General features: G+C 43.2%; 1 protein-coding gene across 1 annotated transcript in view; it reads left to right on the top strand.

Annotated features, from left to right (window-relative positions):
- Positions 1 to 224: 224 nt before the first annotated feature.
- SNX30 (sorting nexin family member 30) overlaps positions 225 to 24,299 on the top strand; it is a 51,223-nt gene continuing 27,148 nt past the window's right edge. The window contains exons 1-2 of the mRNA XM_041402291.1: positions 225 to 503; positions 19,812 to 20,000. Of these exons, the coding sequence (XP_041258225.1) occupies positions 342 to 503; positions 19,812 to 20,000 (351 nt within the window). The 5' untranslated portion in view covers positions 225 to 341. The remainder of the gene's footprint in view (positions 504 to 19,811; positions 20,001 to 24,299) is intronic.

Here is a 24,299-nt window from a genome sequence, read left to right as displayed (position 1 = left end):
CCGCGAATCCTGATGCCTGCCCGGGCCGCCTCTCCGCTTCGGCCCGCCCCGCTGCGCCGGGTGGCGGCGGCGGGCAGTGCCGGTGCCCGCCGCCGTGCGGGCCGGGCGGGGCGGGGCGGCAGGTGGCGCGGATGTCGCTTTGGAAGGGGGCGGGCGGTGGCGCAGGCGGATGCTGCGCTCGCTCCTCCTCCTCCGTCGTCGCCGCAGCCGCCGCCTCCTGCGCCTCCTCGTATCGCGGCGGTGGCGGGCAGGGTCCGGCCGCGGCCCCGCAGCTTCTCGCCGAGGCGGCGCGGCCTCCGCTCCCTCCTGCCTTGCCTCGGTCGGTGCCCAGCCCCGGCGCGATGTCGGGCGGCGCGGCCAGCGCCCCTAAGCCCCTCCCGTCCTCCGGGCCCAAGTCGCTGCGGGAGATGCCGCATCCTCTGGCCACGTCCAGCAGCGAGGAGATGGGGCCGGCGCTCACCCCCAGCCCCGACCTGCTGCTGCCCCGCAGCATCGCCGACAAGGTATGGCCCGGGGGAAGGGATTGCGGCATTTGAGGGGGCCTCTGGTGTTGAAGGAGGGTGGGAAGAAGGACTGTGTATGTGTGTTTCCCTGACACATCCCTTTTCCCGGCTTCATCTCGTCGTGGAATAAAGCCCTGGGCGCTGCTGGCATCAATTGCAAGAGCACAGAGCGGCTCCGGGGGGAGAACATAACGTGTCCCTTGCTGCGAGGGACCGTCCGGGACACTGGTAGTCGCGCTGTCACAGGAGGGTTGCGAGAGGCAGGATTTTATTTACTGTAACTCCTGTGGCTCATGTCTGCAGATAGGTGTAAGTTTTTCAGGCATTGCTGCTGCTCCTTTGCTGTCTCCTTCCTGTAATGCTCACGTGGAAGGCTTGGAGCTGGCATGGTTTCCTTATCATCAGCTTGTTTGTGACTGTCCTTTCCAGGCTGAACTCCTGCTCGCTTCTTCCCTGCATTAATACAGACACAGTGTTCTGCAGGACTAGCTATGTTTGTTTTCCTTTCCCTGGCTCTGGTATATGTTCACAGGACACTAGCAAACTCTGTGAAGTGCCTTCCTCGTGGTAATAATTCGGTACTGGTAGTACAGCGCTGCCAATACATTAGCTGCTCTTGCAAGGACTTAGTATCCCTGTGGACAAGTCTTCCTGAAATTTTTAAGGTAGGATTTTCTGGGAGCAAGAACTGCAAGGTGTTTAAAGGGTTTAAATGCAGTTCTGGCACAGCTGGTTCGTGCATACCAGGTATTATTACTGAGTTGCTGGTGTCAAGACGTGCTTTTTCTGTGGCTGTTGTCCTGGGGAATATGGAGCTGCTTCTGGGTAGGATGGATCCCTTAGGCTCCAAAAGCCTTGAGGCTGTCAGCAGTATCTGGCCCAATACACTCCCATGGTATAGGAGAGTGAGTCAAGGTAGCCTGGCCTCTTCCATATTTCACCATCTGCTGTGTGCAACTGTGATGTAGGGATTCAGCACTTCTTTCCGCCCATGTAAGGAGTCCTCTTCTTGAACATTTGCCCACTGTTGCTTTTGTGAGAAGCAAGGTTTATCTTCTCTTCAAGAATTTAGGCCTTCATCTAACAAATCAGTCAGTTGATGACCTGTGGAGAAAAGGGGATGTGACTAAGGCAGGGGTAGAAATTGTGGAGGTTTTTGTCTGTGATAGATGGTTTAATCATCTAACTAGGTTGTTGTCTGGCAAACCTGTAGCAATAGAAATTGGCAGCTACCTTCGCAGATCTTGCAGCTGAGAAGCTGCAGCTGTTGGCACGGTCCGTCCACACTGCTGTATAGCTGGTGAGAGGAAGTTATGAGGAGTACTTACACCCTGTAGTGTCTTTCCTCAGTTGTATTAAAGAACTTCTTTGCTTTTGGAGTGCAAACAAGCTTCTCTGCTTTACTTCTTCGAGGTTTTGAGAAGTGTATCAGTATTCTTGACAACCTGGGGGCAGAAATAACTGTAGCTTTAGGCTGTGATCAGCTAACTTCTCATAAGTGGGAAAGTTCTTGCCCAGTTTTTCCATTAGCAATAGAAATGAAATCCACCTTCCTGTTCCCTGTATGTAGTACCATTCTGTTGTAGGCACTTGGCAGCATAGAAATACTCTAAAAGGCAGAACAAAAGTGGCTGTGGTAAGTGATGACTTTAGACTTGAGTGCAGTTCCGTGCTTGACCTGGAAATGACACTAGACTATGATCCTTGCAGAGTAAAAGCATATCCAGTAGGAAGAGAATATGATTTTTTTCCTTCTAGCTGAATTAGCAGAAAAAGCTTATCTTCTTGATGGATGGAGATCAACAGCTTTGCTCTGTATGGGATGTCCTTTCTTCAGCTTAGTATTTCACACCCTGGCAAGAAAAAAATGTAGTAACTTCTTTCCCATCTCAGGAAAAAAAATTCAATAAACAGGTGTTAACTAGCTTTAAGGCAATGCCTGCCCTGAATATTAAGTAGTCTACAGAGGAAGGGAGGGTAAGTGGAGGTAAACAGGTAAAACCGCTTTTTGGGTGGTTAGTATGTCTCAGTCTTAGAATCATGGAATGGTTTGGGTTGGAAGGGAGCTCAAAGATGATCTAGTCCAACCTCTGTGCTGTGGACAGGGACGCCTCACTACATCAGATTGCTCAGAGTTTCATCCAGCCTGGCCTTGGACACTTCCAGTGTTAATCTTAAAAATCTTAATCTCTGATGATGGATTATTTATCTTTTGAGAGACTGGCTCATTAATCAACTAATAGTGCTGAGTAACTTCAATAGCTGAGTAACGAAGGGCAGTCAGCATTTAGGTCTGACTTAGGCTTAAAGCTCTGCATTAGTTATTTATTGATACTTGAGTAGGAACTGTTCTAATCTTCTGTCTGGTCTTTTGGGAGAATCTGGTGGAGATTGGTACTGCAGAAATTTTGTTCCAAGTCTCCTGCTTCAAAGTGTCTTTGAGTCAGATTCTGTCCATATTCAGACATGTACTAGGATATTGCTTTGGGAAGAGGGCTAGTGAAAATAGCTGTCCCATCACTATGAAGTGGATAATTTGCTTTTTCTGGGCTCCTTATGTTTTCTCTGAGCAAATACTTTCTAATATCTGCTGCAAGCTACAAGTACCAAGACTGAAATCCTCTGAGTGGAGAAAGCAAAGTAAAGGGGGGTTTTCTACCCATAAACTACTTCAATTTTTATTGCCACTGATGTATAGCATGGAAATGGTTGAACGTCTGCCATCACTGCTTTGTATTCTTTGAAGCATGTTTTTCTTACTCTTTTTTTTTTGATTCATTGAGAAAGAACACCACTTTATCCTGAGTCAGAAAAACCTGGGGGACAGGAACACCTGCCTCTGTGTCTCCTTTTGGATTTTGATTCAAATGTGCGAATAATGTAGTATTTCAGATCCTGTGTAACTTTCTTTAATGTCTCATAAACCTTAGGTTGCTGTTCAAGAACAGTGGCTAATGCTACTAGAGCAGTAGGTAATTGGAAGGGGAAGGAAAACTTTTTGTGCTGTTTACTGAGGCCATCTAAGTAGACTAGTCTCAAGTTTTCTGAATCTTAGAAACTGAGAGCTGCAGAACTGTAGTGTCTTTATCCTGACTTGTAATGGATGGTAGTTTTAGAAACCAGGATGCCTTGACTTTTGACAGCATCTTATCTCAGATGAAAAGGACATTTTAGCCAAGTACTTGACTTTTACAGTCGTGCTGCAGGAGACTTGATGCCTGAGCACCGTGAGTGTCTTTGAGTTTATTCTCCCTTCACCCTTGCTAGCTTTCAGATAAGGAGACAGCGCAAGCTGAACCTGAGTGCTACCATGTTTCTTGTGTTTTGGGTCTTTTTCCTTTTATTTGGTTGGAAATATTTCCTTTTATTAACATCAGGTGAGAGGAGAAACATGCAGAAGAAAACAGTTCCTCAAGTTGCATGGCAGAGTTAGTTGTAGAATTAGTTGTAAAACTGAGGCCTTGCTGGTTTAGCTTTTGGAACACATACAAGCTAAATGAGATCTTGTTTTCAGAGCAGATCCACTGCTGAGGAGGGCAAGACATGAGGAAGTGTGTGGATTTCTCTCTGCCCTTTCTTTTCAAAAAAAAGAAGGAAATTCTGCTTGCGCATGACTACTTGACTCCAGTGCTCAAGTTTGTTACTTTCGATAGCAGATCTGCTTTGCGCACCAGGACAAGTGCTTTGACAATAAGGAGAAAAGGCAGTATTAATAGGTTACTGAGATTAGGGCAGAGGTGAGAAGAAGATGTTTTGCTGCGATACGACTCAGATTCAGCCCCTCTGGGGCTGTGCAGATTTAGTAGGCTGCTGCTAAGGTTTGGAAGTGCCAGGCTGTGTAAAGTTAGAAAAGAAGTGTTCTGTATGGCTTAGTTCCACTGTCATCTCGCTGTGGTCCCTCTAGAATTGTATAAGAGTATCTTCCTAACATGGTGGTGTTGGCTATTCTTGCTGTGGCCTGCCTTGAGACTGACAGCTGTCTGAGTTGTGATGATTCACATCACTGGTTTCTTGCCAAGAACGCCAAAACATTTCATATCCCACCTGTCCTAGGACTCAGGTTCCCTTGTCCTTTTTCAGACATTTCTGACTGCTGTTACTGTACTTGTGGCCAGCTACGTAACTTTCTCAGCTTTTATTCTTGGAAGCTCTGCCTACCTTGTTTTTGCTTCAGTTAACTCTATACAGCTGATGAGAGCTTCAAGGCTGCTTTACAGGCACTATATTAAGCAGATACCAGAGCTGATGTGGAATACCAGGCTTGCAGTGAATGTATACCTTGAATTTGCTAGTTCATGGAGATGGACTTTAAAACTCCTAATGCAAACTTCTGGTTACTAACTGAAAACTATTGTTTGCATGCTCTTCTGCTTCCAGGTTATCACCATAGTGAATTCCTAGACTTCTTATTAGTACCTGATCAAATATACTTGGTGTTTGCTGGAGTGCTGTCACATAGCACTTACTCCGAAAGGGAGCCTGGCACCTCTCCAATTCCAAAAAATATACTGGGAGTTTGAAGCTCTACTTCCAGCCTCCTTGGTTGCTGTTTTGTAATTATTGCTCTTAACTTTACCCACCTACAGATGAAACCAGTTTGCAGTATAATCTGAAAACTTAAAATAGATCTGCTTGAGCTTCTACAAACTTCTTCATTCTCTGACTAGATGAGAACTTAGACATGCACCATGTATTGTTCTTAAAGGAAGCTGGAGGTAAATTCTCAGTTGTGGAAGAGACTTACAGACTGTAGAAAGTCAAACTGAAGTTGGTGAACTTGGGAAACAGTGTCAGTATGGATGGGTTGATCTCTGCTCCTATCTACAGAATGCAAAAATGACAGTCATAGGGAAGTTGAGGCTAGAAGTCAATTCTGCATACTATCTTGTCCAACCTTTTGGCTCATATAGGCCGGGCTGCCCAGGATGCTATGAAGTGGTGTTTTGAATAGCTCTCTGGGCATCCTGTTGCTGCATCCAGTCACCCACAAAGTAAAATGTCTTCCTCATGTTTAAGTGAAACTTCCAGTATTTCAATTTTCACTAAAAAGAGTCTGTTACTTCCTTCTGTACATGGTTCCATCAAATATTTATCCTTATTGATAAGATTCCCTGAGCATTATTATCTCTAGGCTGTTTGCCTTCTTTGCCTGGAGGCATGTTGCTGGTTCTTGGTCAATTTTTCCATCACTGTCTATGGATTTTTTTTTCATTCCCTGTCCAAACTGCTTTTCAGTCAATCAGCCTCCAGCACACACTGCTGCATGGGGTTGCTCCTGGCAGGTGCAGGACTTTACATTTCCTCATATCGAATTTTTTGAGCAATTCCTCAGCCCATTTCTCCAGTCTCTTGAGGTTTTCCTGGATGACAGCACAGACATCTGATCAAGGATTCTATACAGTTGTGTGCTCTCAGTCCACTTGCTGAGGATGTACCTGTTCCATCATTTAGGTCTTTAATGAAGGTGCTCTTTCTTAGAGTTGCCTTCACATTTAGAAATGGGAAAGGGTACTTTCATGGTATTTTCCACCTTAGATGCTGTATTACTGTTGTAAAACTCAGTGGTCTCTATTAAACAACTACAGCGAGTTTCTGGAATTGGCAGTTCACTTCTTTTTTGAACAAGATGAAGGATAGCTGGCAAGTTGGACCAAACACTTGAATCAGCATAACTATTTTAGTACCATTGCTTTTTCAATCTCTCCTGGTAAAGCTAAACATAGCTTCTGCTGTACAACAGTATTATTACTTTGTGGTTCTTACTTCAACTTAATGGAGGGAGGGGTGTATACTTTGAGGTTGAATTCAGTATTGCACAGCTTTCATAATCTTTTCAATAGGATTGCTTCATACATAATGAGATAGAGTATTGGAAACATATTCAGAGTATACATAGAGGAACTTGGTTCTTCAGATGGATTTCAGAAGGAGTAACTCGTCAGGCACGGTGGAAAAAGTTATGCTTGATGGTGAGGAATCCTCAGAGCTGCCCGTGCTGGAATGCCTTAAACTTACCAAAGTATGTGAATGCTTTCTGGGCTCATTCATGGATAGGAAGGGATAACCCCTTTGGTAACAAAGTTCTCTTATTATGATTGTATGGGGTCCTCCTCCTATTATCAGTGCCTCAGGAAGCATGTCCCTGTAATTAATGTCGGGAGGGGCAGAGGATAAAGAACAAAGGTTTGCTATGGACATGCCTATCTGGGAGACCTCAGTTCCTAGATTTATGTGGAAACTGTTGTTCTGGTGTCTTCTAGCATAGTGGTGTACTCTTTTGGTGTCTTAAACAGATGGTCTGGCTGTCACATGAGCCAGTCTGCTCCAGCACTGAGCTGGAAGACTGCTGCCTGTAAAGTAGGTCAGGAGACAAGGCAGGCAGCTCTTTTGGTGCAGTGGACTTAGTGCCACTGCAAGCAAATCTACTTGCCACACCTGAAATGTGTGTCTGAGATTGTAACTTGCATGTGCTTTCAGTCTGCTTAAGACTTTTAATAAGTCAATTAAAAATGGCATTTTATCTTGTGTATTTCTCAGAAATAAATTTGCTGAGGCTTGTTCTCTGTGGACCATGATCAAGATCTTAAATGCTGAACTCTACTGACGGTTTAAGTTGTGACTGAGTTGACTGCCTGAACCTGGATGCTGGTGCAGCTGAAATTTCCAAGATCTTGTGGCTGGGGAAAATTGCTTGCATCATTAGGCGGTAATGGTGAAAAAAGGTCTGAACTCCTACATGGCATCTGTAACTGTGACGTAAAATCTGTGTGAAGTTACTCTTAATAAATTGTTGAAAAACAAGGGGGAACAGTTTCTTTCCAGTTATTAAGGGCAATAACTGATAGCAAGGTAGCTACTAGCTACCCATTGCTATCAGTTGAACTACCAGTTGAAGATGGAAAAAAAAACTCTAGTAAGCTGTAATTATTTTAATGAGTTATCATTTCCATTGCCAGTCCAGCTTAAATGGTATTCAGAAAGGGCAGGAAGGGAGACCCAGAGGGAACTACTGACTACTCAGCCTCACCTCAGTCCCTGGAAGGGTGATAGAGCAATGAATTCTGTAGCCATCTTTATCCACAGAGAGGATGAAAAGGTGATCAGGAGTAGTCAGTGTGGATTCACTAAAGGTAAATCATGCTTGACCAACCTGATTGCTGGCTGTGAAGAAACAGCTACCTGTTGGATGAATGTGCAGTGGATGTTGTCTTCAGAAAGGCTTCCAGCACTGTCTCTTAAAACATCCTCATGGGCAAGCTCAGGGAGAGTGGACTGGATGAGTGGACAGGGAGGTGGATTGAGAGCCAGCTAAACAGTAGATTCTGGAGTCATAATCAGTGGCACAGGACTCTAGTTAGAGGCCTGTCACTCGTGGTGTCTCCCACCAATAGTGGGCCCAGCCTTGTTTAATTTTTCCATCAACGACTTGGATGAAGGGGCAGAGGCCTCCTCAGCAATTTCACTGACAACACAAAGGAGGGCTGAGCAGCCCTTCAGAAGGATCTCAACAGCCTGTAGAGATGGGCACAGAGGAACCTTCTGAAATTCAGCAAAGGCAAGTGCAGGGTCCTGCAGCTGGGGAGGAGCAAGCCCAGGTACCAGCACAGCCTGGGGGTGACCTGCTGGGAAGCAAGTTCCCTCTCTGAGAGGGAGCTGGTGGGTCCTGGTGGATAACAAGCAGTTGACCACCAATTGACAATGAGCCAGCAGTGCCCTGGTGGCCAAGAATGCCAGCGACATCCTTGGGTGCATTATGAAGAACATTGTCATCAGGTCCAGAGAGGTGACCCTGACCCGCTACTCAGCCCTGAGGTACAGCCTCACCTGGAATGCTGTGTCCAGTTTTGGGTTCCTCAGTACAAGAAAGGCATGAAACTCCTGGAGCAGGTCCAGCAGAGGGCATCAAAGATGACTAAGGGAATGGAGCATCTCTCTTAGTGAGGAAAGGCTGATGGACCTGGGGCTTTTCAGCCTTGAGAAGAGGCAGCTGAGAGGATCTCATCAATGCTTATGAGTATCTGTGGGGAGAGTGTCAAGAGGATGGACCAGGCTCCTCCCAGTGGTGCCAAGCCAAACAACAAAGACCAGTAAAGCAGACACGTGCAGAAAAAGTTCCAACTGAATGTGAGGAAGAGCTTTACTGTGCGAGAGAAGGAACACTGAACAGGCTGCTCAGAGAGGTGTATTCTCACTAGAGATATTCAAGAACTGTCTGGGGGCAATAATGTGCAACAGGCTCTGGGTTAATGCTGCTTGAGCAGGGAGGCTGTGCCAGATGACCCAATGTGATTCCTTCCAACCTTACCTATTCTGTGATTCTGTGTTTTGGCAGATGAATTTATGGGACAAATTCTAATTTATAAATGGGTAGGTCAAGGAATGGAAAGAAATGTCACCTTCATCTGTAGGGGATGTTACAATATCAAAACTATTGATTCTCCACCAGATATTTCACTTAAATTGGGAGTTGTTTATCAGAGTAAGCACTTAAGTGATACTGGTTAGTGGAACTAGCTGAAATGGTTCTGAAAACTGAGACAATAATCCAAACTTCATGCAACAGTGAAGGAAAGAGTTTAGCCAAGAGCTGTCATCGGAGTGCTTCTGAAAGCATAAATCCTGTTAGAGAGCATTATTGTCTTAGAGCCACATTCAGAGCTTCCACACTACCACTTTTGTGAAGCAATACACAATAGGTGACATGCTACTTTGGAAGTGAAAGTGGTGGTGTCTGTAACTCTTAAAGATGGGTTTCTCCTTTGTCATTTTAGGTATCTTGGTTGAAGACCAATATTACACAAGTGTATGGGAGCAAAGACGTGGGAAAAATGTGTAGTACTCTGGTTTGCAGGAAAATGTAGAGATTAAAATACAAACTTGCTTCTAAATCATGCCTCAAATTACAGAGAGCAGACCTGTGAGAATCACAATCTCACTTCCTGTCTTGGAGTGATCAATAGTATTACTAGGGCAGTGATCTATAGTGTTATTAGTGATGGGAAGCTTACAGCACTGAAGGACATGCTTTTGTCATGATTATCAATCTGTGCTTTGGCTTCATGCTGAATTTAAGTCTGAAAAAGTTCCCCTAACTTAAAGTTTCTCTTTATAATTTTCCTCACTTTTCCAGTAAGCTTGAATGATTCTGTGTGTTGCTTGAAAAGGGATTCTTTGCAGACAGGTGTTGCTCAGGGGCTGGGAAGCCTCCTACCCATCACCGGTGCAGATGGTGTTAACAGCAGGCACTTCAAGCTAACTCTGTGGCAAAAGCAGTGGCATCTGGTAGTGATAGACTACCCAGATGATAGAAACCCATGGTTTTCTGGGTGGAACCTTTGCTTTAGCTTATTAGGTGCTAGAATAAGGCAAATTGAGTGAAAATTTTGAATACTGGCAAGATGAAATTGTGAGTTTTGGATTGTTGCCCAGAAAATCTGTGGACATCTTTAATCAATGCCATTTATTGCAAGTGATCATCTTGACCTCTTCACAATTTGTATGATGACTTCCAGTGTGCTGACTAACCTGCTCCTTGATCAGTATACTTCACTTGAAGCCATGTGTGTAACTTTTATGTGCCTTTGTGGCTGTGGTAAGCCTAGATTATTAACTAAAAGGTGTTTCTCTAGATAGATTAGTCTGTAGATCTCAAGTTGTTGTGGTTTGATGCTGGCCCAATGCCAGGCACCCATGAAAGCTGTTCGCTCATCCTCTCCTGCCATAACTGGGCTGTGGAGAGAAAGAAAAATTAATGAAGGGTTCATGAGTTGAGATAAGGATCGGGAGAAAACACTTCAAGGGCAAAACAGGCTCAACTTAAGTTACAAAGTGAATTTACAACTAACAGAATCAGAGGATGATAATGAGAAGTAAAATAGGCCCTTAAAACACCTTTTTCCTCCCAGCCCCTCCCTCTTTCCCACTGACAGCAAGGGAGACAGGGCATGGTGGTTTGGTCAGTTCATCACCGAGATTTTCTTCCACTTCTCCGGGAGAGGAGTCCATCCCCTGTGAGGCTGTGGGGTCCCTGCCATGGGAGACAGTTCTCCATGAACTTCTCCACCATGGGTCCACTCTCATGAGCAGCAGCCATACCATACCTGCTGCAGTGTGAATCCCCCATGGGCAGACAGTCCTCCCAAAACTGCTGCAACATGGGTCACTTTTTCCATGGGGTGCAGTCCTCCAAGGACTGACAAGGTATGCTCAAACCTGGCTGCTCAAACCTGGAACAAGGGCCCTCTCTCTCCACTGAGTCTCCCACTGGATCACAGCTTCCTCCAGGCAGCCACCTGCTTTGGCATGGGCACCTCTGCCACGGGCTGAGGGTGGATCTCTGCATCCCCTGTGGATCCCCATGGGCTGTGGGTAGATCTCTGTATCCCCCATGGATCCCCACGGGCTGCAGGGGCACAGCTGCTTCACCTTGGTCTCACCACGGCTGCAGAGGAATCTCTGCTCCAGTGCCTGGAGCACCACGTTCCCCTCCCTGTCCAGTGACCATGATGTCTCCATGTTGTTTCCCTCACATGTTCTCACCTGTTTCTCTTCTCTGACTAGAAGAAAATCTGTGAGCCCTTTATTTTGATTTTCATCTGAAATATGTTGTCACAGAGGCGTTACCAACCTCTGTAGTTTTGGCCAGCAGCATGTCCATCTTCAGAGCCATCAGGGATTGGCTCTGCTGGATGCTGTGGAAGCTTCCAGCAGCTTCTCCCAGAAGCCACCTCTGTGCCCCCTGCGCTACCAGAAACCAGGCTGTGCAAAACCAGTACAAAAGTCCATCAGTCTCTACAGATAATTTTCTTACTGTGAAGAAATACTTTGTGACTGCTTTTCCTCAGTTTTTCTACTCAAAGCAGCAACTGAAGCAGTCATGCTGTGTGGGTTTTGGTTCAGGGTTGTTTTTTGTTTTTTTTTTTTTGCAACAGATAAGCACTTTGTTTATTTTATCCTTTTGAAAGCAAATGCCTTTCTGCTGGAAAATGTCTTGTATATCAGCAAATGTGATAGAGAGATATCGCTTAAATTGCACCTGCATAAATTGAGAGCTTCTCCGGGAGTACACTCTCTCTAAGTATCTTTGTCTCTGGCCTCTGTTACTTGCACAGTGATACCTTGTCAGTCTGACTTGCTCTTACAAAATCTTCAGTGGTCTGTGTCAGGAAAACTAATGCAACTCATCTGAAACAGAGAGCATGAGGGAACGCACATTGTAGTGTGAACATATTCTTTCTTGTTTAAATGAAAGTCACCAGGATACTACAGTGCTTTCCAGCCCTCTTATGTCTTTTATTTCCAGCCCTTTTATTTCTTCTCTGTTTCTCCACAATCCTTTGCATCTGTTCACATTGAAAAACCCTAGCATATTACTGTTAACTCTCAAAAGCCAAATGAACAGTTTGGTGACACTGGGTAGCTAGATAACAGATGTAACTAAATCTGCTTCTGGAGAGTGAAGAGAAAACCCCAAACTTCTACATGAAGTATGTCTGCAGAGCTTTAGCACAAAACTGTCTCTAGGAGAAGGCAGTTTCGTTTGGACAAGCTTAATAAACTGTTCCATCTGTAATCAGATATAAATCTGGTTTCTTGGATTGGGAATGATTCCTAGTCATATGCAGGATTCAAGTTTTCCTGCTCATGGTCTGAAATTCTGGCTGCTGCTTTGCTATTTAGAAGGTCAGCACTCAGCTCCTGAAAATGAAGCTTTAAACAAAACACAGGGTGTGTTAGCCTTGTTTGTTGACAAGGTGCTCTTTAACATGTTGAAATGGTTTGTGGTGTTTTTGTGCACACAGCTGCAGAATCCATGTTACAAACAATATTACTGGAACAAAATCCTTTCCTACAGACATGGAACTTAACAGAGCTACAGTTCATAAATTCCGTTATTTTCTGAATGTTCCTAAGGACATGTAGCTTCTGCCATTTGTGGAGGCATTTGAGCTCTGAAGATAGACAGGAATTGGTGTCTGTTGCCTAGTACTGAGAACCATAGAAAGACGAAAGAACCTCTAGCTCTTTTAAATGAGCATCCAAATCTGCCCAGATCTTAACCTCTCTTGCTTCTCATCAGGTCACAAGCACTTTTATGCTACTTTCTGCAGCTTAAACACAACTGAACTAATCATGCTGCACAGTTTCCAGCATGGCAGTTTGCTTAGGAAGACAGATTCAGCCTTCTGCAAGGACTCAAGTGCTCTAAAAACAGATGCAAGAGCTAACCTTGTATCTGAAACTTCTTATTTCAAGAGAATAGTTCATCCTGTGGATGTGTTAAAATACCTCTTGACATTTACCACAGTAAGGAAGCTATGGCAATCCTGTAGTTACTCCTTGCACTTCATTTCCTGTCCAAAGGATTTGGAGAGTGTACATGTCAGCTTCATGGCAGTTAGTAAGTTCAAAACGTGTGTTATACTTTTACATTTTACCTTATTAATGTCTGCTGTGAATAATAACCCATTTCATCTTCCAGGTGCCTGTCCTCCAAAGGCATTTGGCCTTTCATGCACAAAGCAATACAGTAACATGGCTTATTACTAGTATTGAAAGTCTTGTCTTAACTGTTGTAAACTGTTGTAAAACATCTGAGATACCACTAACATTCCTGATTTTCGGAGTCTAACCAGAACCATATTTAGGTTTAGAGTGGGATTTGCACAGTTCCCCTTCCAGACTACAGAAAGAAGCCTGGTTTTTATGGACTGTGAGAAGACAGACTTACAGATGGACTGACTGTATGAACAGATAGTCTGATGTGGTACTTGACGCTTTTCTTTTGACACTTTCTTTTGCCCTGGTGCACAGGAATGCTGAAACCATTTGTACTGTAGCTGTGTCTGTAAAGACTTTAGCAACAGAGGTCGGAGATAGCTTATAGCTCTTGCTGAAAATGCTGTTTGACAGAATGTTTCTGTGCCCACATTCTTGTTCTGTTTAGCGTAGCTGGGATGACTTATTAGAAAACAAACCACAAAGTAAAATAATCCATTCTATGAAATTGTAGGTCAATTTTGACCCATAGAGCAGAAATCATAGTTCAAATGATGAACACCAGAGCAAAGTCACCAGACTCATGGCTTGGCAGCATGTTGTACTTGGATGCTTATTTAAAATACTCTGAGAGCAAATTGGTCTAGTCGTTATCTAGTGGATTTTTGGTTAGATGAGCAAAATACCAGTTGTACTGCTGAAACTTTAGAGATGAGGTATGGCCCTGTTAAATTGGGTGCTTTCTGCCTGACCCTGCAGAGCCCACAGTCTCAGTTCATAATACCCTTCACAGCTAAGAAGTTTAAATTTGACTTGGGTCCTTAGCAGCTCATCATTGCTTCTACTCTACTGGCACATTTTGAGGGCAAGAGGAATTCCTTCTGATTTGTTCTTACTCTGTATTGCTCTTAAAATGGCCTCAACCTTCCTGATTTTAGATGATTATTATAATAGAAACCACTGGCCTTTTTGGAAAGTATCATCTTGTTCCTTGTGAGTGCATCCACATAAACTGTACCATCCCTTCCCATTACTGGAGAAGGATATCAGGAGCTGGCACACACATGTAACCACTTTCACTTTTCCAGGATGGTAGGTCTAGACTAGAAATTGATTGTCACAGTTTTTGTCAAACAAAACTTAGCACTGCCTTATTTGTGGAACAGTGTAGGAACATGGTTCTTCTTCCTGGAGATGAGCAGGGTTTTTGGCATTTAACTGTGGGGATTTTTTTTATTTTTTTTTAAACCCAGTTGAGCATGACTGCCTTGTTCTCTCCATCCCTTCTGTGTCCACAGCATTCTCCCTTCTCTGCACTCTGTATGCCCACTTTGGTGCCTTAAATTAACTGCTCAAAAGCAAATGCAAGAGGCTGGGATATGTACTGTCTCAGACATGTGAAGAAACAGAAGTGACCACTAATAAACAAAATCTGATGCTGCTGCCTGCTAGAGAAGGAAACTGAACATACATAAAGGGGAAGTAAATGCATTTTCTTCTGTTGTTCTGTATCTAGCTGGTATTGAATAATAGTCTTGTGTAGACTGAAATTTCACTAAACAGGTGGGTCTTCTAATAGAATACTGTACACAGATGAGCTAATTTAGGTGTACTGGAGGATGTGGAAGTGTTTTTTCTTTCTACATGGAGCTGACCTATACAAAAAATACTTGCATTCAAAACTTGCTGGGATAAGACAAGGAGTGTTATGAACAGGTCTGTGAAAGCGAAGTTCATTTAAGCTTTTATAGTGCCCTCAGGAACGTTTGTGCGCTGTCTGCCATTCTCCTATGACGTACTGCCATATACCGAAGGTATGGAGATAAGTGTTCAAAAACCCGGCTATAATTGTGTGGAATTGTTGTCCGCTTAACATGGCTCTGTCATTATGCCTCTGTGAAATGAATGGCAAAAAGCAATGGAACACCTTGAAACAGAAGAAGAAAATGTACAGTACTCTGAATTTTGGAAGTGAAGCAGTGTGGTTCTAGGAGCAGTATAGGCCTGGCTCTCAGATCCCTAAAAGTATGCAGGGGTATTTAGGTTAAGTGCACCTCCTGCTTCTAAACAGCAACATTTCTAAATGTCTCTTAGTGTCACACAATACTTCTTGAATGGGAGCAGTGCACCCACAGCATCACACGGGTTCAGGGGCTTTGCAGAGGTGAGTTTATTTGTGCTTGGAAGACGTGGCTGAACCACATCTTCTGCTTCCTCATGGGCCGCTGCTTTGACAGCAAAGCTGTCTGGTTAAGCTGTACACTTGCTCAGGCAGGATAGGTGAAAACTATGAAAGCATTCAGTTTCTGGAAACTGTAATATTAACTAGTTGCCTGTAACTCAACAGAAGATTCCATTTTCTTCACAATAAATCAATACCTGGAAATTTAGACCCTCAGGGGTTGAGTCTTGGATGCTTTCTCTGGTGAACTACTCCATGAGGGGAGGCTGCCATCCAGAAGACTGAATTCAAGCTCCTGAAGTTTCTACTTCATGTGAATCCGAATCCAAACTGCTCTGTAAATTGAGTTGTGGAAAATCTCCTGGGAGAAGATGACAACAGTTGGAAAGTTACCAACTCATTTTGAATCTCACATGCAGACTTCTAGTTTAAAAAATTCAGTTGAATTTTATGTTTGGATGAAGTGAACTTCTTGATAGATTTAATATCTGTTTCTGGGCTGGCTGACTAGTCAAGGTGTTTGGAGAGCATGATTTAACAAAGTAATGTGAAGCAGCCTTACCAGATAGCAGCCTGGATAGTTGTCAGGTTGTATTTCCAACACAGGCAGTTAGGTCCAACTTGCCTGGCACTGCAGGATACCAAACATGCTTCCAAAATCCTCTGACTTCTGTACCCATAAATTCAGGTGTCTTGAGGAATTCTAGGAACTTCACAGGAATGCATGAGGAGCCTGCCCTTGTGGTTGTTTCACAACTATATGCATGAACCACTAGCTCATGAACCTGAAAGTCTGAATGTCACACTGTATCTACTGTAGGTTGTGATCCAGGCCTTGCTACACCTTCACCTGACCTATCACTATCATACTTCAACAGATGACAAAGCTGTTTAGACTGTCCTGAGGAAGTGGGGGACACAGACGAAGGATCTTTACTCTTTACTTTAGAAAAAGCTTTGAAACTTCAGAAAAAGCTTTATGGATGCTCGCTAAGAAATGAAGAATGTCTTGACAAAACATGTCCTCCACAGCACCTTGCCTGGCTAACCAGGAGCAGCCTCCCCTTCTCTCTGCTGTGGGACTGGTCAGCTTTATGGCAGACTGACTACTGTGAGTAACAGAAACTTCAACAAAAGGCTTTGCAAGCAGTGGGTACCTGCTGTGACTTGGACTGTTCTGGTCTCTAATAGTGGTACCTCAGAGAGTTACTTAAAACATGGATGGACAGCTACTTGGTGCACTAAAGGTGAAGCTGATGCATGAACCACTGGCACTGAAGTCAGACACAGCTTGCCAGCTTGTTTATACAAAATGGATAATACCAGCCAGTATTTCAGATGCTTGTGGGTATGATAGTTATACCAACGGATAGAAACACAGGTGGCTGCATATCTCCTTTCCCACTAAGCTCTGCAGGACATACTCCTCTTCTTGTGATAAAAGCAGACTAACACAAATGGTGCAGTCTTGTTTCCTGAACAGAAAACAAAAGAAAGAAAAAAAAAATTAAGTCACCCAAGTATCATGGAAGAGAGGCTGGGCAATTAACATGACATGGAGGTGCTTTGCTGGTAGGATTACAGCCTGAGGTATCTTGCCTCATACTTCAAAGCCTGTCTTTTTCTAGCAATAGCATAAGACTTCAGCAGAATTGATCCTGCCTACTGTTAAACGAGGATTCAGCAGCTATGTGTGTTGTTTCTAGTGCACTTAGCTAGGAGGTTCCAGGAGGAGAAATAGTTAGGTTCTAACTTGGGTTTCATCTACTGAAAAGTTGCCAAGTAGCAGGGTATGATGCCAGCTGTCTCTGCCAGGGAGGATTCTGCAGACGAGGCAGAAGAGCGCAGTAACACATCATCTCTCCTTTCCCCACCACCACAGCTAGCAGCTCTCCTGATTTGAACCACTGCTGGTACAGAAGCTTTACTTGATGTAGGTCTGGATTGTTTCATCCAAGATAGAACTATCACAGCCTTTAACACCCGAGACATTCCACAGGACCCATGACTGCAAGAATACACTCAAGTGCCATGAAGTGAATTCAAACCTTCACAGGCTTCTGTGCTGCTGAAAATGTGCAAGACTTACTCGTATGATATTGTTACTTCCCAAGAGAATTAGTGAGGAAAGTGCTAACTTCATACTAACTGGCTAGCAGCTAACTGACTGTAAGCTCCATCTTTGGTTCTTTTCCTAGTTTCTCATATTTTAAGCAGATTCCATCACATGCTTTAAGCTTTCTTTTGGAAAAGTTTTATTATAAGTTTTTGAGATCTCCTGTGGAACCAGGCTAAGCTGTTTCTGCAAGTTAATTGTCATACTGGCTGCAGATCTGGCACAACTTGTATGTTAATGCTTAATGCACATGGACAACAATGAGCTGTCTTTTCCTTTGGAAACAGAAACAAATTTGTCTCCAGCTATTGTGGTATCCCAAGGTTTGCTTTGCTTTTTAGTCTGCTCAGACAAATTCTCTTGGGTAGCTGAACTGCAGATTTTATGAAGCCATCTCCTGTTGTTAACCTTATCCTGTCTACTGCTTATTCTGTTTGTGTAATTTGAACAGAACTTCTTATCTACTGAGTTAGTGTGCCATTGCTTCCTCCTGTTGTATGTGTTCCTCCTATGCTGAGTCTGAGCCAGATGCTTGTATAGCTTGAAGCGTCTACCTCATGTCTGAGCTGGCAAGCTGTGCCTTGTCCTCCTGCTCTTTTGCCCCCTTGAGAGCATTTGAGTGCCTGCCTTCCTGTCTTGCTAACCTGCCAGTTACACGTGAAACCATCTATTTGTTGGCAGCCGCTTCTGTGCATTGGCTGAGGGAACGTATCTCACCTCAGTTAGTAGACAATAGTTTAGATTATCCCTGTCCCAAAATGTCTAGGCTAAACAATTATTTTCTCTACTTCATAAGGCAGCCCTCAAGGTGAAGAGCGATGCTGCCATGGTTCTGCAGTACTGCAACAAACAGATGGCTCTTTATGAAATCCTAGTACTCCCATGATGGGTTTGTGACAATGACTGGTAGAAATTCAGCTGTGTTTTTAACCTTTATCAAAAGGTGACCTTTGTAAGTAACTTTACCTCAAAGCTCTTGCCTGTGATTCTATACCTTTGGCTAAAGGAGCATTGATGAACAGAGGGGGTCTCATCGACATGTGATTGCTTTGCTAAGATGATATGTTTTGTCTAGCCACTTACAGCTGTGTGAAGTTGGGTCTAGGAAGTAATTGTGTAACTAAAACTGTTGTGATAAGGCACGAAATGATGACACAGACACTGCTGCTCTCGAGGGGAACAAAAAAGAGGAAGAAAAAGAAGAACCTTTATTTTCTGACTCCAACATTTATAGTTTTCCAAAGGTGACAGTGGATTGGAGGGTGACAGTGCCACCTCTCCAATGCCACTGGACAGACCAAGGGTCCATCAATTCTCTCCACCTCCATGAAAGAATGCAAAACATAGGTTATTTACAGAACTGTGTGTGAGAAAGTTTGTTGAAAGAATATAAACATCAGAAGGCTTAACAAAGTCTTACAAAATCAGGGCGACATAAAACACTTCTAGTTAATGTGGTGCTTAGCTGTAGTAATGTTTCTCTGTTTAACAACAAAGGAAAACACTCTGGATAAGTCTATTCCTGTGCTACTATTAAAAAGATGCAAACAAAAACCCTCCTGTCTTCTTTGAAAAGAAGAGCCATTGATCCTTAGGACTTTCTATGTACAACTTGTCACACACTGTCAGCTCCCTCTGCTACAAAACCAGAGCAAAGAACATGTTAAGTTGCTGTGATATTTATGCAAATGCAATAACTGCTGTTACGGAGTAGCTGGTTTGTATTGAAGTGTGAGATTTGAAGGTGTGTGGATGTACCAAGTTAGCTATTAATTTGTTTTGCTGTGATTTTCTTCCTAAAATAGCAACTTGCTGGATTTTTCACCCTCTGTGTTCTCTAGGTGTTGGATGACACTCTTAGGCTTGGGAGATGGGAATGAGGACCTCTCCAAGGAAAAAGTGGTGTTTTCATTTGCTTTAGGACTCCAGCAGGGAGGTGCGCCTAGACACTTGTGCAGGAGAGTATGATCTGTAACTGTTCTGTAGTGCAGTGATGGCGATTCAGACTCTCGCTGCTGTCAACATGTGTGCAAGTTAATGGACTGGATGGGAGGCCTCTGATGAAAGTTTTGCTTCTTCCTCTATCACAGGAGTCTCCAGAGGTGAAAGCTTACTGCATTCCAGACAACTGAACTGTTGCCGTTTTGCCTGAAACCTGTGTTATAAGTAGGTCTCTTGATTTGCCTACCTGTTTTGTTTTCAGTCTAGGTTGACTCAGTCTCACCAGGAAGTGTTGGTTCAGCAATGCTGTCCTTTCTTATGAATTGAAAGCAGGTTGTGCTGTACTTAGGGAAGATATAGTGTGCTTTATCCTCAGCTTAATGACTTTAGTGTGTTGCCCAGGTGTTCTGGAAAAGGGTGATCCTTGGAGGTGCTGAAACAATTAACCCTTATAATATATCAGAGAAGCTTGTCTGTGGTGTCTTTGAAAATACTATGCTTTACCTTGAATCTGTTAAGCTTATTAAAAACTTTCTTTCTTTTTTTTTTTTTTTTTTCCTCTCCAATATAGGATCTCAGCCTGCCCAATGGCACACCAGTGGACACTTCTAGCCCGGCCTCCTCCTCATCTCTCCTCAACAGACTGCAGCTGGATGATGACTTGGATGTGGAAACTAGAGACCTCTTTGTTACAGTTGATGATCCCAAAAAACATGTGTGCACAATGGAGACATATATTACGTACAGGGTTACAACAAAGGTACAAAGCAATATTCTCTTTCCTAGTACTTCCTTCTTTGTGGGATAACTTCAGGGCATGCTGAATATTCACATCTTGCACTGTTTTACTATCTTAAGGACAAGAACTTAGTGTCTTTTGGTACCTTGTGAATGTGTTGAAGATGTGACATTTCTTAGCAGAACTGTTACTTCAGTGTCTGAAATTGTGGAAAAAGCTTTTAACATGTCAGCTTAGGTTTATTTTTTTGTCTCTGATTCCTAAATAGAACTGCTTGTAAACTTGCAAGGCCAGTTTCTTTCATTAACTTCACAGTTTGTTCATTTAAGTAATCTGACACTCACTTGGTTTGAATTCCCTTAAGGGGAATGTGCCTTTTGGTTCACTGTTAATCATCTCGCTTTTTGTGTCTATCCTTTTCTGAAAAGCTTTAAGGTTGTTGCTGGAAGTGTTTTCTACATTTTTTCTGTTATCCACTAAAATCATAGTCTTGATCCTCCGCTGTAAACTAGCTTTCATGCAGTTGCTGGTTCAGATACTTCTACAGCTGTTAATAAAAGAAAGTAGCCTTAGAATGCTGCTGCCAAGCAAAAGTGGCTGGAGATTTTTTCAGCACCTGTTGTAGTTCAGTCATGAATGTAATCTATATATATTTTTGTGAAAAGTGATCTGAAAAGTCCACCACATTCACAGCTGAAATATTGATTCCTCGTAATTAACTCATTCTTACTATAATGAGCTCCTAGGTGATGTTGACATCTACTTTGGGCACTTGTAGTTACCTAAGGCAAAAGGTGTTCACTAACTTTATTAGTAATATACTTGATATATTTGTCCAGAAAGATTAACATTCCTCCGGCCCACTTAGATGGCAGTATGTACTGGAGCAAATATTTTCCGTAGAGATAAGGAAGCTTTACAGGCCACAGATAACATTTTTCCAAATGTCCACTTCAAAGTTTCACATTCAGACTGCACAGGAGAAAATGGAGTTTCTCTAAAATAGTAACTATCTCTTCCTGCACATTTAACACAGTTCTGTCATTCATTTTTACTCTAGTAGCGTTAATCTTTCATGAAGCACTTTATCTTTTCTTACTTGGAGCAGCTTACCCTTCAGCTATTGCTTGATCAGAAGGAATAGGAACCACAAAATAAAATGCATCTTTCCACATTAGAGAAATGGCTAAAATTGGCTAATGTTATTTCTCTCTTAAATTAAGATTCAAATTATTCTGTCAATATAAAATATTTCTATATAGTGGCACTCTAATAATATTCCTATACTTGGAAATCCTAATGTTCAAGGATAATATGCTTTTCTTTTTAAAGCAGAACTCTGAAACATGGCCAAGGTCTTCACCATATTTAGTTCAGAAGTATTACCAAACAGTGTCTCTTTTCTTACTTAAAAAAATAATTCTATACTTCTGATTTTGATGTCTACCTGCCTGTCTGTTAATACTTGTTTTATTTTGGGTCTCATTGTAGCACATGAATCTGCTATATCATACCATTGCAATGCAGTTATGAAACTGAATAAGTTCTTCTGAATCACCATGAAATCCTCAGCTCTTTAGTTTTATTATTCGTTGAAACTTCTGGTTAATCTCTAGGGTTGGAACCTCTAGGACTATCTACCAATGTTCAAGACTTAACAGTATTAATGGTCTAACCCATTCTTGCCCTACAAACAAGGTGTCTTTGATGTCAAGCTAATTGCCAGTTAGCCATTGTATCTACAAGCAGTAATTAAACTTGGCAAAAAAGCTGCACAGGAATAATCCATGGAGTGAGATGAGGAGTGTTCGCAACACCTCCCTTGTAGCCTTGCAGGAAAGAAGTTTGAGGCCTCTAAAGGGTCTCTTTGGTGACTCTGAATGAGGAGACAGGGATGGCTGGGGTTTTTTTCTTCTCTATTGGAGAACACTTGTAGAACCGCAAAGGTTTGGATAAACATAGGTCATAGAATGAGTTATTCTGAAGACGAAAAGCAGCATCACTAGGGGAAGAGGGAGTTGCTAATGCTGTAATGTGTTCTTGTGACAGGATAGCACTGTAGGGAGGAGTGTAGACTGATCAATCTCATTTGTGTTGTGTGGGGTTTTTTTTCCCTCTTTCTTTTTACAGGTCCTTCATTCTAATAGGAAAAAAAAAAAGGTCTTTCAGTATGCCCTGGGCTTTTCATCTTCTCATACCTTTGTCAGCAGGTGGTAGTGACTGAGGAAGGGTCAAAACCTTGGCTTGCAAAGGAAAACTTTACTTGATCCTGCTTGTGTACCTGTTTTCACAGCTCCCTAGTAAGAGCCAGGTAGCATTTCCTAGCCTGTGTTGTGGATGAACATATTTAAAGAACGTAATGGTAATCCTCCAGCTAACAAGACAGTGATTCAGGACTGACTCCCTTGATTCTCTCATACAGTGTGTTCATCTTGCTAATGCAGTTACTAATACAAGTTAGTAAGCACTTTCCTTACACAGAGGGGCTAGTGAAACTGTAAAGGTGGGTGGAAGTTGTGATGGAACTTAACAGGTCTTGACTATGATGATTGAATGTCTTTATGTCCTTCAGATAGATGAATGTGCATTTTAGGGACATTTTACCAGAGTTCTTTTTTAGGAAGAAAGAGGAAAGTAAAGCTTGACCATATGTTCTGCAGTCATCTCTTCTGAGAAGACATAAATATGTGTACTTCTAACTTCACTTTCATTGTACTTTCTAGGATGGCAAGGCCTTCTTCTGTGCCTTTTGCCATGAAGGTCTGATTAGCTGAGTGCCATTCCTCAGTCATGCAGTTGCTCTGCAGGCTTGAAGGGAGAGTCTTTCAAGCCAGTCAGTACTAGCCAATGGACCAAGTGGAGGTCTTGTTTTCACTGTCCTGTCCTTCTCCTCATGCTCCCATGAGATTACTTGAACACGTGAAACAGCTTGATTTCCTAGAGAGAAGCAAGTAAAAGTGATATGAAGTCTTTTTCAAACAGGCTAAGCTGAGGCAAAAAGAGATACTGGAGTCCTAAGACTGTATCCTGAGACCAGCCTTGTTCCCTTCCCCCTCTCTGTCATTCTTCTCTTTTCCTAGTTGAAGATTTTGCCTCAAACTTAAATAGTAACATGGAGGGGAAACTGCAGTCAAGTCTGGTGAGTTAGAGAGTAGAACTAGGGTACAAAAATATTTTTGTATAGTCATCACAGGCTAGCTTCAGGTTTGGCTGCTAATTCCTTCCAAGGAAGACAGGAATCTTATGCAAGACCAAGACTTGGTGATTGCCTTAATACTGCCTCTAGTCAAAACCATTCCAGCAATTGAGGTAAAAGTGTCTGTAACTCTGCCTACTTTCCAGACTGTAAAACTGAGCCCAGAGTGTTGCAGTGCTGAGTTAGTGGAACTGTGCTGGGATTTTCAATAAGCTCCTGGAAAGGTCTTGCCCATTATTTTTGGGAGGTTAAGATCTCCCATGTAAGTTTCTTTGGTTGCTTTGGAAGAGGCACATGTCCTTGCAAGATGAGATTTATGAATCTTACTGAGAAAGCAGGAGGAATTTAATTCAACACAATTTTCAATTGTGTTGAAAACATAGATGCTTTACTTGTTGTCTGTTACAGAAATTTCCCTGCTCAACCATCCAGGAGCCTCTCTGGCAGTCCCTCTTGCACCACCTGAGTTGGACCCAAGGCCTCTTCCCAGCTCTGCCCCCTCACTCGCACGGTCACACCAGGTTTCTGTCCCCAGGTTTCCCATAGCAGTCTCAGGCGTCCCAACCATTAAAATAATTTCATCACAGCACAATAACAAACTAACAGCTCGAGCTGGTGTCTCTGAGGAGGGACCCAGAACAAAGGGACCCTCCTTGGACTTTCATCCCCTCAGCAGTCTAAGCGTGGGAAGGTCTGGGATCGTTGGCTCCTGCCGTGTCCCAGTGTCCGGTCCCCTGGCTGGTCCTGGGGCCCTTGTGTGCCCAGGGTCGGCTCTTCACGGCCTCTTTGCCTGGGCTGCCCCAGCCTGAGCTCAGCCTGCAGCTCCCACTGCACTGCACCCCGAGCTACCTCACTGAACGTGTTCCTCAGTGCTGCTTTGACAGTGGCAAGATCCTCCTTCCTCTTATGTGCAATCTGGAAAAAATAACTTATGCTAAACTAATGGACGGTTTGATCTGAGATGCAAGTTCTTTCACCAGTCGTGAGGTTCCATTAAAACTTGAAGGGCCTTTGTGTTATGCCCAGATAGTCTTTGAAAAGCTTATTTGCTGTCTAGATTTGATAACCTTTACAGTAAACACTGAAATGTTGCTGCTGTATTTTCATCTCAGAGGAGGAAAGTG

The sequence above is a fragment of the Onychostruthus taczanowskii genome, unplaced genomic scaffold, assembly GCF_017590055.1.
Source record: "Onychostruthus taczanowskii isolate IOZ18803 unplaced genomic scaffold, ASM1759005v1 scaffold196, whole genome shotgun sequence".
Lineage (NCBI taxonomy): Eukaryota > Metazoa > Chordata > Aves > Passeriformes > Passeridae > Onychostruthus > Onychostruthus taczanowskii.
The sequence above is the reverse complement of the archived record's forward strand: the minus strand, read 5'-3'. Positions and strand labels throughout refer to the sequence as shown.